Source organism: Corvus moneduloides, chromosome Z, assembly GCF_009650955.1.
Source record: "Corvus moneduloides isolate bCorMon1 chromosome Z, bCorMon1.pri, whole genome shotgun sequence".
In the NCBI taxonomy this organism is placed as follows: Eukaryota; Metazoa; Chordata; class Aves; order Passeriformes; family Corvidae; genus Corvus; species Corvus moneduloides.
The window spans coordinates 39,359,185-39,374,598 of record NC_045511.1 but is presented as its reverse complement, the minus strand read 5'-3'; the positions used below and the strand labels follow the sequence as shown (position 1 = coordinate 39,374,598).

The 15,414-nt window shown below is 39.7% G+C and overlaps 1 protein-coding gene across 3 annotated transcripts in view; it reads right to left on the bottom strand.

The window, feature by feature from the left end:
• The window catches only part of SLC28A3 (solute carrier family 28 member 3), a 38,922-nt gene that overhangs the window by 14,249 nt on the left and 9,259 nt on the right, over window positions 1–15,414 (bottom strand). For 2 of the 3 annotated variants that reach the window (XM_032097549.1, XM_032097550.1), the window contains 6 exons: window positions 12,553–12,635; window positions 9,962–10,053; window positions 8,364–8,553; window positions 6,321–6,465; window positions 4,846–4,959; window positions 3,383–3,460 (listed from right to left, as the gene is read on the bottom strand). In XM_032097549.1, coding sequence (XP_031953440.1) covers window positions 3,383–3,460; window positions 4,846–4,959; window positions 6,321–6,465; window positions 8,364–8,553; window positions 9,962–10,053; window positions 12,553–12,635 — 702 coding nt within the window. The remainder of the gene's footprint in view (window positions 1–3,382; window positions 3,461–4,845; window positions 4,960–6,320; window positions 6,466–8,363; window positions 8,554–9,961; window positions 10,054–12,552; window positions 12,636–15,414) is intronic. The other variant, XM_032097551.1, reaches the window with a different exon arrangement.

Below are 15,414 nucleotides of genomic sequence, written 5' to 3'. Positions count from 1 at the left end.
CCCTAACTTTTCCTCCATTCTTAACTTACATAATATTTCTTCGTGTTTACGTGCAGCTTGAGTGACTCTAGTCATACATACCTTTGTTACTGATCAGTGTAAAATTGTCTCCCTTCGCTTTTAAAGATACAGTCAAAAATAATACAGAGAGCATCCCATTGAGGGGTGGCAGTACCTCGGGGACGGGTAACTTTGACATGGATGTGTGCATTAATATTATTATTAGGCTTTAATGAAGCAAGTTCATCAAAGGAGAGGGATTTCGCCACAGTTGCTGGCTCAGCAGTGGGACATCTTCCCTTCTTTCCCCGGGTTGACAGTTGGTATGTGGCTTATCAGCTACAATGTACCACCAAGGTCCCTTCCCTGCAAGGATTTCCACAGAGCCTGGCCATGGTGTCTCCACTCTGCTTCACCCTCCATGTCATCCCCCTTAGTAGATGATGGTAAATCATCGTGGAAGAGGTTTCAAGTCATGCGCCAACCATACTCCATGCAGGGAGCAGCAACCGTGATTTACCGTGTATTATAATTCCTGTTAAGATGCTAATATAACCCCTCAGTTTCCTCTAAATGTATCTCCAGTTACCAGTCCACAGGGCCTCAGTCATTTTCCCACAGCCACATAAGCTTTCATGTGTGTTCACTAATGACATAATGCATTGCAAATAAAATCAAGTAACAGAATGAAAAACAACAAACCACTTTGTTAGTTCAGGCCTTTTCAGTAAACAGACGCTATGCCTTTCTAGAGGAGAGCTGGTACTATGAACAATTTTGATAAACATTTAGAAACTCAATTTTGATGATCAGAACCTTTCATTGAAAGGACAGAGAGCAATTAACCAATATTGTTGTGCTGTTCAACAGGTTAATATAATGCTGCTTTCTCAAGTTTGGTTCTTTGATCTTTTTGTGATTCTGTAGGGATAGTTTGCCTTGCAGTAATACCAGAAGCTTTAGATCAGTAAAACAAATATCTTTCTCTCCTGCCTTTTCTTTTGTTATTACCATACAAAGCAGGGAGTTAAAATTGTTGGCTGCTCTCAACTCCCCTCCCATTTGTGGCTTGATGTTTAACTTTTTCCTTGTTTTCCTTTAAAGAAGTTGCTATTGATGTTTAAGGAACATCCTGCTTTTTCATACACTCCTAAAGCTTGACCTTCAAAGCAAAGCCTTTCTCAGGGAACCATAAATTTTCCTGGTGTTAAAAAGAAGCTAAAGATTTAACAGAAGTCTTATTTCTTCTTTGCTCAAAGCAAACATTGCCTTTTGTAGTCAACAGGATAGAAGACAAAGTACTAAAAGGCCGTTTCCATCTAGTTAACTGCTTGGAAGTGCTTATTTATGTGGGAAAGTGTTTTTTTTTCAGAATTCAGAAATGATGCATCTGCATACACAAATACACATCTAAAATAACCCAGTTTATGTATGTAAATGCGTGCATTTTTGACTAATTAGTGCTTCCAGAACCGTGTGCTCAAAGGCTCTGGGGGACTGGTGGGCCAGGTCAGAACCCATACAGGTGTGCATATGCACATATGGGATGTGTCTGCTCTGGTAACATGTCCACCTGGCAGAAAACTGATGTGTCCCTGCATATTGCTAAGGATGCAGTATGGATACAACTGGACTCTGAGTTTTCTGCAAAGACATATCCTGTCCCTTGTCTAATCTCTCAGGAGCTAAGCACTGTCTTTGAAGGATGCTTTGAAGTATCTTGGGGCAAGATTTGGAGAGATCATCACAACATGCAAAGCCCATAAAATATCTGAAAGATATAAAGAACCACTTTGGACCAACTTAATGTCTAAGTAAATGACAAGTGTTTCAAGAGAGAAGAGGCTGGCTGTCACTCACTGTTGTTGGAAGAGGGAATTCTCTGTCTACAGGAGGAGCAGATGCAACATGTTTTGGTTCTGCTGTACACTTGTCTGCCATATATATGTACACATATATATATGCAGCTCTGAAAATCAACTCATGGGTTTTTGTTTTCTTGTTTTTCAATATGAGAATAATCTACTTGCTCCTGTTATAATCTTCTAAAAATACCATGGTTTTGCTGGCTTGAACCATAGCATAAGACTGATGGATGTTTGCCTACACAGAAGGAAACTAGGGCTGTCTGGTCCCTAGTTATGGCTTTAGTAAGCAAAGTATTTTGCATCATCACTAAGGCACTAAAAGTCACCTTGGGAAAGAATCATATTCATAAGGCATTGTCAAAAACTACAGAAAAAATAACACAGGGGTGTGGGAATTAAATAATTTAATCCCCAAAACATGCAGTTGGAAATAAAAATTGTTATTTGAGTACTCAATAGAGTAAAAGTGAGAGGAGCCTGGAAAGCGAAACTAAAGGTGCAAAAGTACTGCTCTTAAAATGTAATTCATATTTATTGATGAAATGCCTAATTTCTTTTTTCCTTCTAAGATGTTCTGACTATTCTTAGTAGCAGGCTATTTTGCATATAGCAGCTTCTTTCTCAAGTAATGAAAGAGCTAAGGTTGAAGAATATCTAGTTTGGAATATCACCTCAAGAAAAAAAATAAGATAAAAGGCATATAAGTCCATGGTCAGGTATCTGAAATATCGAAAGAATGGTCTCTGAGTAAGTCCTGGTACATTTTTCTTATTTGTTTGGGGTTTATTTATTTGTTTTTTGGGTTGGTTTGGGGTTTCTTTTGACTTATATGTTCTTAATTCGAACCTAAGCAGGCATTGTGGCATGAGCGACTTCTCAGACCAAAACTAGGAAGGATGCTGGTACAGATTAGAGAGCACAAAGCAGATGAACTGCATTCCAGCTGTTTCTTAGGTCTCTTAAGAGAAAGATGGGAAATCTCTCTGTGATCTTACTAATGCAATAATAATGTAGTATCATGTAATTCTTCTTTCTAAGGGAGCTTCTAGCTCTTCTCCCAAGCATGAATAAATACACATCTAGGTTCTACACTTCTTCAGGGGGAATGTCTGTGAGGCAGTGATCTGCACAGCACTTAAAGGCACAACAACATAGCATGGTAGAGCACTTTTACCCATGGAGAGGTAGGGAAGATAGGTAGGAGGTAATATTTCTTTCAGTGGCCAGGTACAAGCCTTTTAACCTATTCCTTGTAGAGAGATATGCCAAAGTTCTGTCTACATGCAATATATGTTGTTATAATTAAACTAAATAAGTGCAATCTAACTCAGTGTATAGCAGACAATGAAAGGGCTCCCAAATTTTCTATTCAGAATGTCACATAATAAGGCATAATTTGCCTGCTGATTTCTCTGATGACTACACAGGTATCACAAGACAAATTTATTTCCCAGCTATACTGTTCCTCTTACCATTGTCTATCTGCCACATATGGCATATAACAACCATCTTACCTTAAAAGCAAAGAAGTGATCCGTGTATTTGTCACCAAACACAAACTTGGCACCTGTATCAGAGTACTCCAGAAAAGTCTAGGGACAGAAAGCAAAATAACTTATCCATAAAACCTGGGTACCTGCCAAAACCCAAGAAAATATTGCTAGTTGTCTTGCAGAAATTTGGTGAGGTACAAGAAGATTGGGCTCTGATTTGTAGGGGTCCAGGCCTCGCTGACTGTGTTTGGCTGAATTGAGGATCTCTGCTGTGCTCTGCTGAGTACCCGACAAAATAGAGGCCATAAGCTACACTGAAAGAAACATTTACTCTTTAATCCAAATACGCTGGTGCATTCCTATGCTCCATCCGATGTAAATAGGTAAAATAAACTACACGGCTTAAAACGGAGGTTTGATGGCTGAAGTAACGAGTTTGGGAAGGTGTAGCTAAGAGCTAGCCTAAGGGAATCTTCTACTTTTTAATTCTGATCCGGTGGTGCATTTTTATACTTCTGATGCAAATATATGCGTTAATGATACAGTTTAAAATGGAGTTAAAATACATTTTGTAATAGCTACCGTAATTAGTTCTGACAGGAGAGACTGTAAGACATAAAAATATGAAGCTAACGAAAGGGGGCACCAGACCTGCTTCGGTCAGAAACTGCAAACCTGGTAACAAAACCCAGCTGACTCCCACTGCCTGCAGATTAGACGTCAGATCTGTGCTTTTGCTCCCACACAGAGACAGTACATTCTGCACTGTCTGGTTTTACATGTGCTTAATTACCTGTGAAGAACAGCCGTGAGAATAGTATCCCTGGGGTGAAAAGTCTGAACGTCCTTCAGGGGGGTACTCTCTGATCTATATTTTGGATATTGCTTATTCATTAGTTTACAGTACGAGACGTAAAAAAATTTTGTGTCTGCAGAGACATCTGTGGACAGATCCCATCCCATCCACTTTTTAGAGATCCCTTCTGGCATGCAGATGTGGTTTTTGCCACCTGTATGTATCTGAATTAATTTTCTTATATGTTATGAGAACTATGAAATGTCCTGGGTGCCAGGAATGTTGCTGCTCTCAAGATAATTAGGGCTGTGCCCTAAATCCCAAGGCTTTTCAGCATATCATGTTTATTGCAAGGGTGATTTGGAGTTGAGTCATTTCTAAAAGTTCCTATGAGTGCCCTGGCACAACAGTAGTTTGTGTTTCAAGAATGCCAATTTACAACTTCAGCCCAATGATGGTAAAGCCATTAATAAATGGGATTACTCTGGCCACTGTATTAATGGAACAAAAAATAAATGAGAAGAAGGTTGAATTCAGGAAGTCAACTACCTTTCTGAGAATCCATTTTTCCTCAAGAGGAGAAAAAATCAAGGGACAAATGGATCCTTGAACAGACTGTTCATATAATTTAAGACTTTCAAGACAGAAAATTATATTAAACAAGTAAGGATTTTGCTCAATAGCTTACCTGGATCTGAATGCCTAGCCAGTTAAATACATCAAAACCCACTTTGGTCCTCAGAATAAGAACCCCAAGAATAAACTGCATTCCTATTCCTGAAAACACTGGTCTCCAAGCAACCTAGATAGACAGAAAAATAAAGAAACTGCTTGTTATTTATATAAATAATAGTTTACTTTGGATGTTTGTTTAAATAATGTAAGGGTATTGCCTGACTATACTGCAGGACAGGTGCAGCTGCCAAAACAGGTTGTAGGGGACTTGGATCTTCACATATCTGGACAGAGAATAAGGAGATATTTTTATAGGGTTTGTCATTGGGTAATTTCAACTCTGCTTCTGTCCACTAGCTTTAAAGACTTTTGATACCTGAGAACTACTCAGTTATGTATTGTGATTCATCATATAAAGGCAGTCATAGGAAAAACTGTGACTGCTTATGATGAGTTTCTCTTCACTACACTGATGATTCCTGTTCTGCTGCCTCAGAACACATCTTTGTTTTGTAAAATTGAATCAAATTACTTACAAGACAAAAAGCTGAAATGGTGTTCTCTAATTTAATCAGATCATATTTGAGTAACACAAACCAATTAGGTGTAATGAGGACTCATGGGAGAGCACAAAGCATTCGGAGTATGAGTTTTCACCTCAGTTGGAGACGACAGCAGTTGCAAAGGATGGGGTAAGTTCATCAGTCCTTGCTGAGAGGACTTCACCTGTTAAGAAAGTCTCAGCACTGAGAGAAGACATATTGAAAAGTATTGGGAAAACCTGATGACCTGGACAATAGATATATGATTAATGAAAGCATGCAGAGGTATGTGAGGCATGCCAACAGGAGTAAAAGCTAAGGTGGTAGTTGCGGTGGCTGACTTAAGCCCTTTGTAATACCACAGCAAACCAGAGCGGACATTTCTGGTGGAAAATTAAAATAAATGGCATTTACAAGCCTATGGGAGTGGGTGAGCAAAAGGTGAGGATCTCAGCTCAGCCTCAGCTGCTGAATTTGCAGTGGGAAACAAACTTGTGAGGGGTTAAGAGCTATACAAATCTATCATATCTCTGGTTCCATGCTATTTGTGTTGATGTGATGATGGTGTCCTCAAGTAAATAACTGTGATGTGCTGAGGACTGTGGTGAGGCTCCTGTGGGTGAAAACATGGAAAAGGCCTATCTCAGCTTGCACTGATACTCCAGGAGCAAATGTATTCCAACCTGTATCATGGCTTGAACAAAAGATGGGCAGCTGCTTCCCAAAATAGTGAGAGACCAGTGTTGGTACAGCCCCACGCATGCTCCCCAACAGCAAATTTACTTTCCTCAGAAATTAAATACGGTGCTTAGTCTCAGGCAAGCCTATATTTTTACTTTCCCACATTTTGTTACTCTTACTAGACTTGGTGCTAGGGTAGAGGAATAGCTTTTTAGACACAGAATAAGAAAATTCCCGAAAGGCCCATCAGGGAATAAATACTCACTCTGGTTGGATATTTGGAAAAGATAAGCATCAAGAGAACATACATCACAAGCCCACCAAAGGAGATTAGCTGACGGGATCCTTGTTTTGTTGTGTCGAAGATGAGCCAGCAAATTATAGTTATAATAAGAGCTGCACACAACACCCTAGATAAAAAAAAAAAGCATCATGATATCCTGAAATAGCTGTTTGGGATATTTCTTTCCCTTCCTGTACCCAAAACATTTGCATCTCTGTTTGTAAATAAACTCTTTGTACAATGTATTGTATGAAACCTGTAGCTCTACACAAGCAGGAACCTGCCCTTGCTGATGCACCTCTGGCAGCATCCTTGGTGACATCTGGAAGAAATGTCCTCCAAGGCAGAGTATGAGGGGAAACCCAAAAAAAGCATGAGTTACTCTTGTCGGGGTGCTATTTCTATTAAATGAACTGTGATATCTTTCTTTCTCACTTCATCCTTCTTTTCCTTCCCTTCCTTCCTTTTCTTTATTGAATCTTTCTTTAGTTCTAGGCAAGACAGGCTGTGGTTTTTACAACTTGCCCTATGCTCTTTAGCTGGTGGGGCTATGAAGCACACTCTACTGAGGAGCAGGCTGTAAACGGCTCTTTGTAACCATTTGGTCTGCTCAGCTATCCCAGAAACAGTGGCAAGAGACGTGTACATCTGTGTTTCAGTGTTTCTATGGTCCCCACTATCAGAACCACATTAAGCTTATTTATTGAAGGTAATTACCACAACAACAGCCTGGAAGGCAACAAAATACATCATCCCATATACAGAGAGGATATAAATATAGTCCCAGATCTTTAATGCTAGTTTTGTCTAACTGTAAGCTTTCACTGATTTCAGTGGTACCTAGGTACATAAATTCCATTTTTAGATGTGGATTAAAAACATTGCAGGCAAACTCTACAAAATGGCTTGGCCATTGCAATGCTGAGTAACCCTTTCTACACCTGAGAGACTTCCTGTCTCTTGGAAGGAAACAGTTAAGCACCTAATCTGCGTATGTACAATTTAAGGATTGCAGCCCAGGTAACATGGCACTTACTGCCCCAGCTTGTTCTGTCTGCTCCTCGGGGCTCTCCTGTTCCTTTTGCTCCTTCTCCCAGAGAGGCTGTCAGATCATCTAATGGAAATACTTCTGTGTGACTGCTTTCTAATGTGGCTCCCGAGGAGAAGGACCACAATCTCTATAGGACCTTTCTTAGCAAAACCATTTTTAAATCTTAAGAATAATCTGGAACATTTCATGCACAGAGAATGACTCCTCCTTAAAATTCTTTGTCTCTCAGCTAGTAGTAACCTAGCTGAAACAGAAGGTAGCTTGTGAATTTAGCTTTCCTTTTTAATGAGATTTCATTTGGTCTTTTCTTTGGTCTATAAGGCTCCTTGTCTCCTCATTTTCCCGGGGATAACTTCAAAATCCCTGATCACTGCTCATGAATACTTGAAATAACTATCTGACAGGTCTAATTATTTACCATTTATCTACCAGATGAATGTCTACCATCCCAAATTAAGGTCATACGACCTTATTATGACATTAAATCTGGCTGGCATGTTTTGATTCCTGAAGGTCAAGTAAAAATTGCTGTGGAGATATGTGGAAAAGCAGTATCTAGATAATACACTCCAATCTTTAGCAGTTTGCATATGTTAGAATTAAGGTTTCAATAAACCTAACAGCTCTCTGAACAGTGAAGCACTTTCTGGCTTGCAGAAAGAATGCAAAAGCCAGCAACACACATGGACTTTTTTGAACGTATTCTCTTTGAACCACAAATGTGTTCTGCCTCAATTCATGGTATTTTTCTACTCTTTCTGTGAAGACTTTTGATCCTCAACTACTGTATTGAAATCCTGAATGTGTTCCTGATATCTATAAACTGGTAAATACTGAATGATTCTGTATTATTCAGATATGTATGATTGACCCATCTCCTTGTGTTTATGGGGGAGTAAGTTGAAATAAAATCATAGGGGTAACTTGACTACTGCATTGTCCTTCTACATAAATAGAAAGTAATTAATATTTACCATTTCAACCAAAACCACTGTTTTTTCAGATATCTGTCTCCAGGGGAAAAGAGCGCAGCAATTCTGTCTTCGTACTTAGCTATTAAAAAATCCCAGCAGATGAAGAAGATGGCTAGGACAGTGACAACAAAGAGTGGCAAAGCTCTCTGAAAATTCAAACTGCAGGCTGCAATAACTACTGCCAAGTATGCTGTCACAGAAACAAGAATATACATGTCAGTTAGGTTGGTCTTTTCAAAAACAGGATCAAACCTTAAATTTATAAGATGTGATCAAAGTCAGGCCCGTGTTTATCTTTTCGGTGCTTTTCTGACTCTCAGACTAAATACTGAAAAATTTTGCTTCTGTGAATAGTGTTGTTGCTTATGATATGCTCGTTGATATGAAAGGTGGCTTTCATTCTATCAAAGCAGGTTATACGCTTTTGCCAAGGCAAATTCATGTCAAACATGTTAATCACTCAAGAAAATTAAACACATCTATAGAACTTCTCTTTCCTGTGTAAAAAGTATGAATTAAGAGCATGAGTCTTTTTCCATTTTTCAAAAGAGGATGAGTTTGCCCAATAAAACTAGAAACAAACACTTACAAACATATGTCAATTGACTGAATTGATGACCTTTCCAAGTAATTGTGAAGCTTAAAAGTAATTTATTTCAGAAAGTAGTTACGAAATTATTTGACAGGTTCACTGGTGATAAATGCTGGCCAAAAAAATATTCCGTTCTTGTAAAGAATAATTTGATTTTGTCTATGGCAAATAATGAAGAAGGACTACTGATTTTTGTAATGCAAGTTGGTTTTTTTACGGAATTAATATATGAAATCCTGTCATATTCTTAGAACTCACTCACTCTTTTGAGCCAGAACATGTCTGTACTATGACAAAGCAAGACAAGATGATGTTATGAGGGCAGGATATTCAGCATGCAAGCAGCACTTTTATAACCCCTTCTGGTGTGCTGATGCCTATCTCACAGACATATTTCAAGTCTCTGGGTTCCCAGTAGTCAAGCAGTAAGATCTCAAAAACAAACTTGGTGAAGTGGAAAGAAACAAACCAGCCTGCTTGCGAATTAGGAAAGGGAGAAAGAAGAGTATCTGAATGATTTTGCAGTGCATACTGTCTAAGTACATTTACTCTAGAAAAAAATTGCTGTGACTATTGAGTAATATGGGTCAGAAGAGAAAACTTTCATTTCCAGCCTGTTGATTTAAGTCCAGTCCTATTAGGTGGCTGACTGTTTTTAATGTGATTTCATGGTTTTGGACAAGTTACTGAAATCGTAATTTTGGAGTCGCTGGTGATAGAGTAGACACAAAGTCTGAACTATCCTGTTATCGCAAGTTTAATTGCTAGTCAGACTTTAAACATGCTGGAGAAGCAGTTTAGCAAGATTTGTGCTTTTGTTATGTTTGGGAATGAGCAGGTTTTGCAATCTGGAATTTTCTCTGGGACTAAATTCTTACCTACTTTGAAGTACATTCTTAAAGACAGTCAAGAGTTTTTATGTCAGACAAAGACACTGCACAGCCTACAATCTCAAACAAGTAAATAAAAAAGGCTTCAGCAATCCTGGGTGTAACATATACTGTACCTGTTATTAAAATTCCATAGACCACAAAATAAATTCTGGTTTTATGTTTCTTGCAAAATTCGCAGACTTCATCATATTTTTTTTCTAAGAGCCTAGGAAAAAAATTAACAAAGAATAGAAACGTAAGCTTTTGCAGAGGAAAATTGTGTTATATTGGTCAAAATTTCTCCACTGGAGTTCACTGAACTTGGTAAGGGTTAAATTTGGATCTCAAAGTGACAGATAAGAAGTGTCTTTTGAGAGGGACTTCTTCGGGTTGATGTTGGACAAGTGAAAAATAAAATACAGCAGATATGTAATGGGACAATCTGTAATGTAATGGGGCAAAGTCAGCAGGCCAGTTCTCCTACCCTCTAAAGTACAGCTCTTCTGTGAAGAGATCTGTTAATGGAGTTAGTGCAAACTGAGTAGGTAGGTAAAGATTGAGTGTTCGTTACTAGACCCACAAAGTCTGCTAATACAGCCAGCCCAGCATTGCTATGCAGAACAGTAGTGTTGCTGTAATTGTGAAGGCCTAACATTTGTGTGTGTGTGTAAAATAAACAATGCCCAATAAAACCTTATTACAGTGTGCATAGATGTTTCTGGATTTTTTAAAATTTTGTAGTTATTACATTAACTTTTCATCTCATTATCTCATGACAATTTTATTTGTTATATTTGAATGTCATGCTCTAGTATCAGTTCCTCCAATTATAACGTATTTCACTTTGTTTTCCTCACTAAAGGTAACAGCGTGATTTCATGAGGAAGGTTGAAGCCTAGGGAAAGAGAGGTAAGGGAGTTTATTCAATACAGATTTCCGATGTTAAATATGCTTGTGACGTGGACGTATATCAATTACAAAAGCAGTGGCTAAATAAACACCTTCATATTGTGCAAGCTGGAAAAAAATTTCAGCTATGGGTCTGTCATCTCAGAGGCACTGCTTTAGAGAGGCACATCCCTAAAGCAGTGCCTCACATTCCCAGTCCATAAAGGCAGTGTTATATTTAGAGATGTTAATTATCCAGACTGTACTTGTTTGGAAAATAAATGCAGCTGGAGCTAGATGCACACTGAAATCCAGCATGAATAGCCTTCTTTTTTGCACTCAAAAAATTTCAATTAATTTGAAATACATTTGAGAGAAAGAAATATTAATTTAAATTATATCAGCACTCAGAAGAACAGAGCAGGAACACACTCCTTCACAAGTACAAAGAGTAATAGGTTCTCTGAGAAATCTTGATTGCTCTTGATACTTCAATTTCAGTTCTGGGAATTCCTGTTGCTTCACAAATCATAGCCTTTTTTTTTCTAACTTGTAGGAACATTAGGTTATCTACCCAATCTCAGCAGAAAGATTAGATAGAACAGGAAAAGAAAAAAGGAGAAATGAGAGACAAATAGACGAAAAAGGCATTAAATTTATGGCTCGTCCATCACCCAAGAAAAGGAAAAAATACTATCTACAATCTGTTACTGCTCCTTATGACTCCTTTGTGATTTAAAATTGTTACTTTCAGATTACAATTTCTTGTAATTCCTTCTTTTATCTAACATCTCTCTCTCCTTGTTTTATTAATTTAGACTATTATCACCTTGGTACCAGGATATCTTAAATAATTAGACACATATGTCATAAATATGCGGCTCTGTTCTGAAAGGTGGCAGAAGAAATATGTTCCTTATGAAATATGGTTAATTTACTAAGGAAACATTCTATTCTGAAGTTGATCCCAGCGGCTTGAAATGTAACTGAAGATGTTGAAAAAACAGGTCTCACTTAAGCACATTAATGTGAAATATTTATATATGTCAAAACTATTCTTGCTTGCATTTTGCAACTCAGAAATCAATTTTCTCTTGTGTATGTACTCCAGAAGAGAATGCTAACACCTTGTACTTGTGTAGTGAATCTGTGTTATCAATAGACTGATCTTTCAAAAGCGCTGTGTCTCAGACCACAGGCTATTCAGTATTATCTGTTGAAAGAAATCAATGACACTTATGAACATTTAGTATGATTTCAAGTATTGTGTCTTTACTTTTTTAATGCCTTAAACAGGGTTTGTTATTTTCACAAAAACTCTTAATCCTCAAGTAAAATGTGGATGTGTGTTTTCACTCTGTGATCACTTGGGAGTAGTACAAACAAAATGTAAAACTTTTCTCCATTAAAATGGCTTTTTTTCACAGCTATTCTGTTCTTATTTTGTGCTGGAGTAAATGGCTATACAAACTGAAAGACAATAGTGAATTTTTAACTTCCCAAAAGAGACCACTCTTTAAGAGCTCTCTTTAAAATCACTGCTGTAGAAATACTAGAAAAGAAGTTATTGTAAAAGTAGAAAAAATATTGCTCCTTTAATTTGCAAGGCTTTAAAAGGACAGTTCGACACGCACAGATGTCATTTGTGAGGTATAATAATTTTAAAAATGCTGTGTTTCTGTATTACACAAATTGCTAGGCAATACAAAGCTCTATGTAGCACTGGGGTACAGCAGTGAAATTTAGAGCTGTCACTCCAGAAGTAGAAACACTGGCAGCTTTTTGCTTAGGCCAGGATGAAGTGAGTGGAAGACTTACTCATGCAAAAACACATTACCCTTTCAAGCGTGGTTGCTCGTCATCTACGGAGTCACGTTTGTTTTCATGCAGATCACTCTCAATATTGATGTATTCATCCCCCTGGAAAGCAGATCAGTGCCAAGGTTGTCAGAGGGGTTTATGCTTCTTAAGTAAGGTGCAAAAAAGCATCCCCACTGGCAGATGGCTGAAGCAGTCTCTAGACTTTCCTGTCTGCACTGTGTGCATGGCTCCACCTCTCCCATCTGCCACCAACTCTGTGATCAGTATCAGGAAAACCCAGTGTTTAGCCAGGCTGAGGAATTGCCCAAGCCATCCACACCATTTTCAAAGTGGAAATAAGGGGGGGGAAAAATACCAGTGTTACTCAGAGCTGAAGAGGGCAGGGCCTCATAGATAGTACTACTGCATACAGGTCAAAAGCGCAAACCGCAAATTAGCCAGCTTGCCCAGCACCTCCTGTAGACACCCCCTGGTTTTGTTGTTTCTCTCTCTGCAGAACTTTAACATGATGGAACTTTTGTAAACAGAGACTGGTTAAATTGGACAAGGCTCAGTGTTTTAAAAGTTTAAGCCAATAAATTTGTTCTTAAGAAAAACCACTACCTGAATCCACACAAGCATGGCACTATTAAAGCTTTTGAACAGCTACAGGCTGACTTGCACGCTGTCGAGGACGGCCTTTAGGCGGCCAGGAGGGGCACAGTCCCTCAAAGCTGCTCAGCACACCTGTGGGGACCGTCATGCCCACACTGCACCACTTCCCCCACCCCGCTCTGGTGGGGCACAAGGAAGGCGCCTGTCCCGTGGCTACTTACCTCCATACCTGTGGTGGGGCCTGCAGAGTGGCCAGGGCCCAGGGGAGGCGACCATTGAGTTCAAAGACAGCAGTGTACCTGCATATGGCCCTCACGCCTCTCCCTTTGAACACCGTGCCAGGGCACTGTGACCAGCTGACCGGCCTGGAGTGTCTGGCCATGGCCAAGACAAACGCAGACAGTCTTTGTCTGGCCTGGCAGGCATTCCTACCCTCTTCAGAGGAGCAGCCCACAGTTGCCCAGCCACTTTTGGAGCAGTGGCAATCTGCAAGTGAGTTTGTCTTTTGTTACTCTGTCACTGTTGTTTATAGCAAGTCAGTTCCCCCGTCTGCTGTGGAAAGCAAGGCCCATCACAGACCTTGTCCTGGCCCCTGGATTCTGTCTGTCTGTCCTCCTGCAGGTGCTGCCAGAAGTCCTGGAAAGCCCTCAGTTAGCTGCCAGGGAGAGACTTGAATCACAGTCAAAGAATGGCCTGGGGTAGAAGGGACCTTAAGGATCATTAAAGATCATCGAGTTCCAACCCCCTGCCGTGGACGGGGACACCTCACACTACACCAGGTTTCTCAAAGCCTCATCCAGCCTGGCTTTGAACACATCCAGGGATGGGGCATCCACAACTTCTCCGGACAAATTATTCCATGGTCTCATCACCCTCACAGTAGAAAATTTCTTCCTAATATCTGATCTAAGCCTTCCCTTTTTCAGTTTAAAGCCAGTTCCCCTTGTCCTATGACTACATGACCTTACAAAAAGTTGCTCTTATTTTTTCACAAGCCCCCTTTAAGTGTTGAAAGTCCACAGCGGGATCTCCAGAGCTTCTCTTCTCACAGCTGAACAACCACATCTCTCTCAGCCTGTCAAGTGTCTTCGGACTTTAATGATCTCAAAGGCAGAACTAACGCATGGTGAGACCAGAGGAGTATGTACATGGAAGCCACTGTTCACTCTCCTAGGTAAAGCTCGGCGTAAGACCAGCAGGAGTCTGTTGGTCCTCTTGGCTGCAGTTTTTGGAGTGGGGTGCTGTGGAGCTCCACTACAACTTATGGCCATATTTTCACTAAACTCAATTTCTTTCCCTCTTTGGTCTTGACTGTGAAGTAAAGCAAACCTGAAAAATGCCTACTAAGTTACTATTACTTTTGGTAACTGGCAGTACTCTTCTCAGTGGCTGTACGAGGTAGGCTTCTCATCTTAGGGACACTGAGTGCTGATAATATGTAAGTATCATTTATTCCTGAGCTTAAATTTGGGATATATTGCATATCAGTGCTTCTCACGGATTTTTTAACCTGCATTATAAATCAAGAGAGTCCCAGCCCTCCAGGCTGAAGTGCTGTGCTTTCATGTTTGCAGGCACCTACACTCCCTTTGGTACTGTGTCCACTCTCCTGGTTGCGGCTTGAAGCTCATGTCCTAGAGATATTGCTTTCATCCCCACCATCATTCCCAGTGCCCCCACTTCTTGCACTGCCTAGGACAAGCCATGCTCCTCTATCTCTTTCCTGCATGCCACAACATACTCCCTTTGCCTTGTCACTCACAGCCTGAACTCTGGCTCTCCAAATTTGTGAAATATATGGTTTGTCTTGAGAATATAACCTATTTTTCCTTTTGAGTATTTCAATTACAAAAACATCAATCTACATCTTTTCACATAGCTTACAATGTATTTAAATATGCTCAGAATATTACTATGTCAACCTTTTATTGTCACAAATACTTACGTACAATAACATTAAAAGGTGCTGAAAAAATCTGAAGTCAAGGACAACTTTCTGTGAAAGTGTGCAGACACAAAAGGAAATTGGGAGAATGGATGCAAACCCCTTTTATTTTTTTTCATGGGCAAACATGATACCAGGTCTGGCCCTTGGGGAGTGTTGGCCCTTGCTGAGAGTTACCTAAGGGCTGTGTGGAGCATGTGGACTTCTGCCAGCAAAGGGACACACTGCAAAGTTCATGTTGTAAAGACCCTCAAAATAAATTCTTACGCCTCAGTCACAGAGTGCCTGAGAAATTGTTGGTGTGAATATATGCATTTCTAATACTCTTGAACCAAGCAG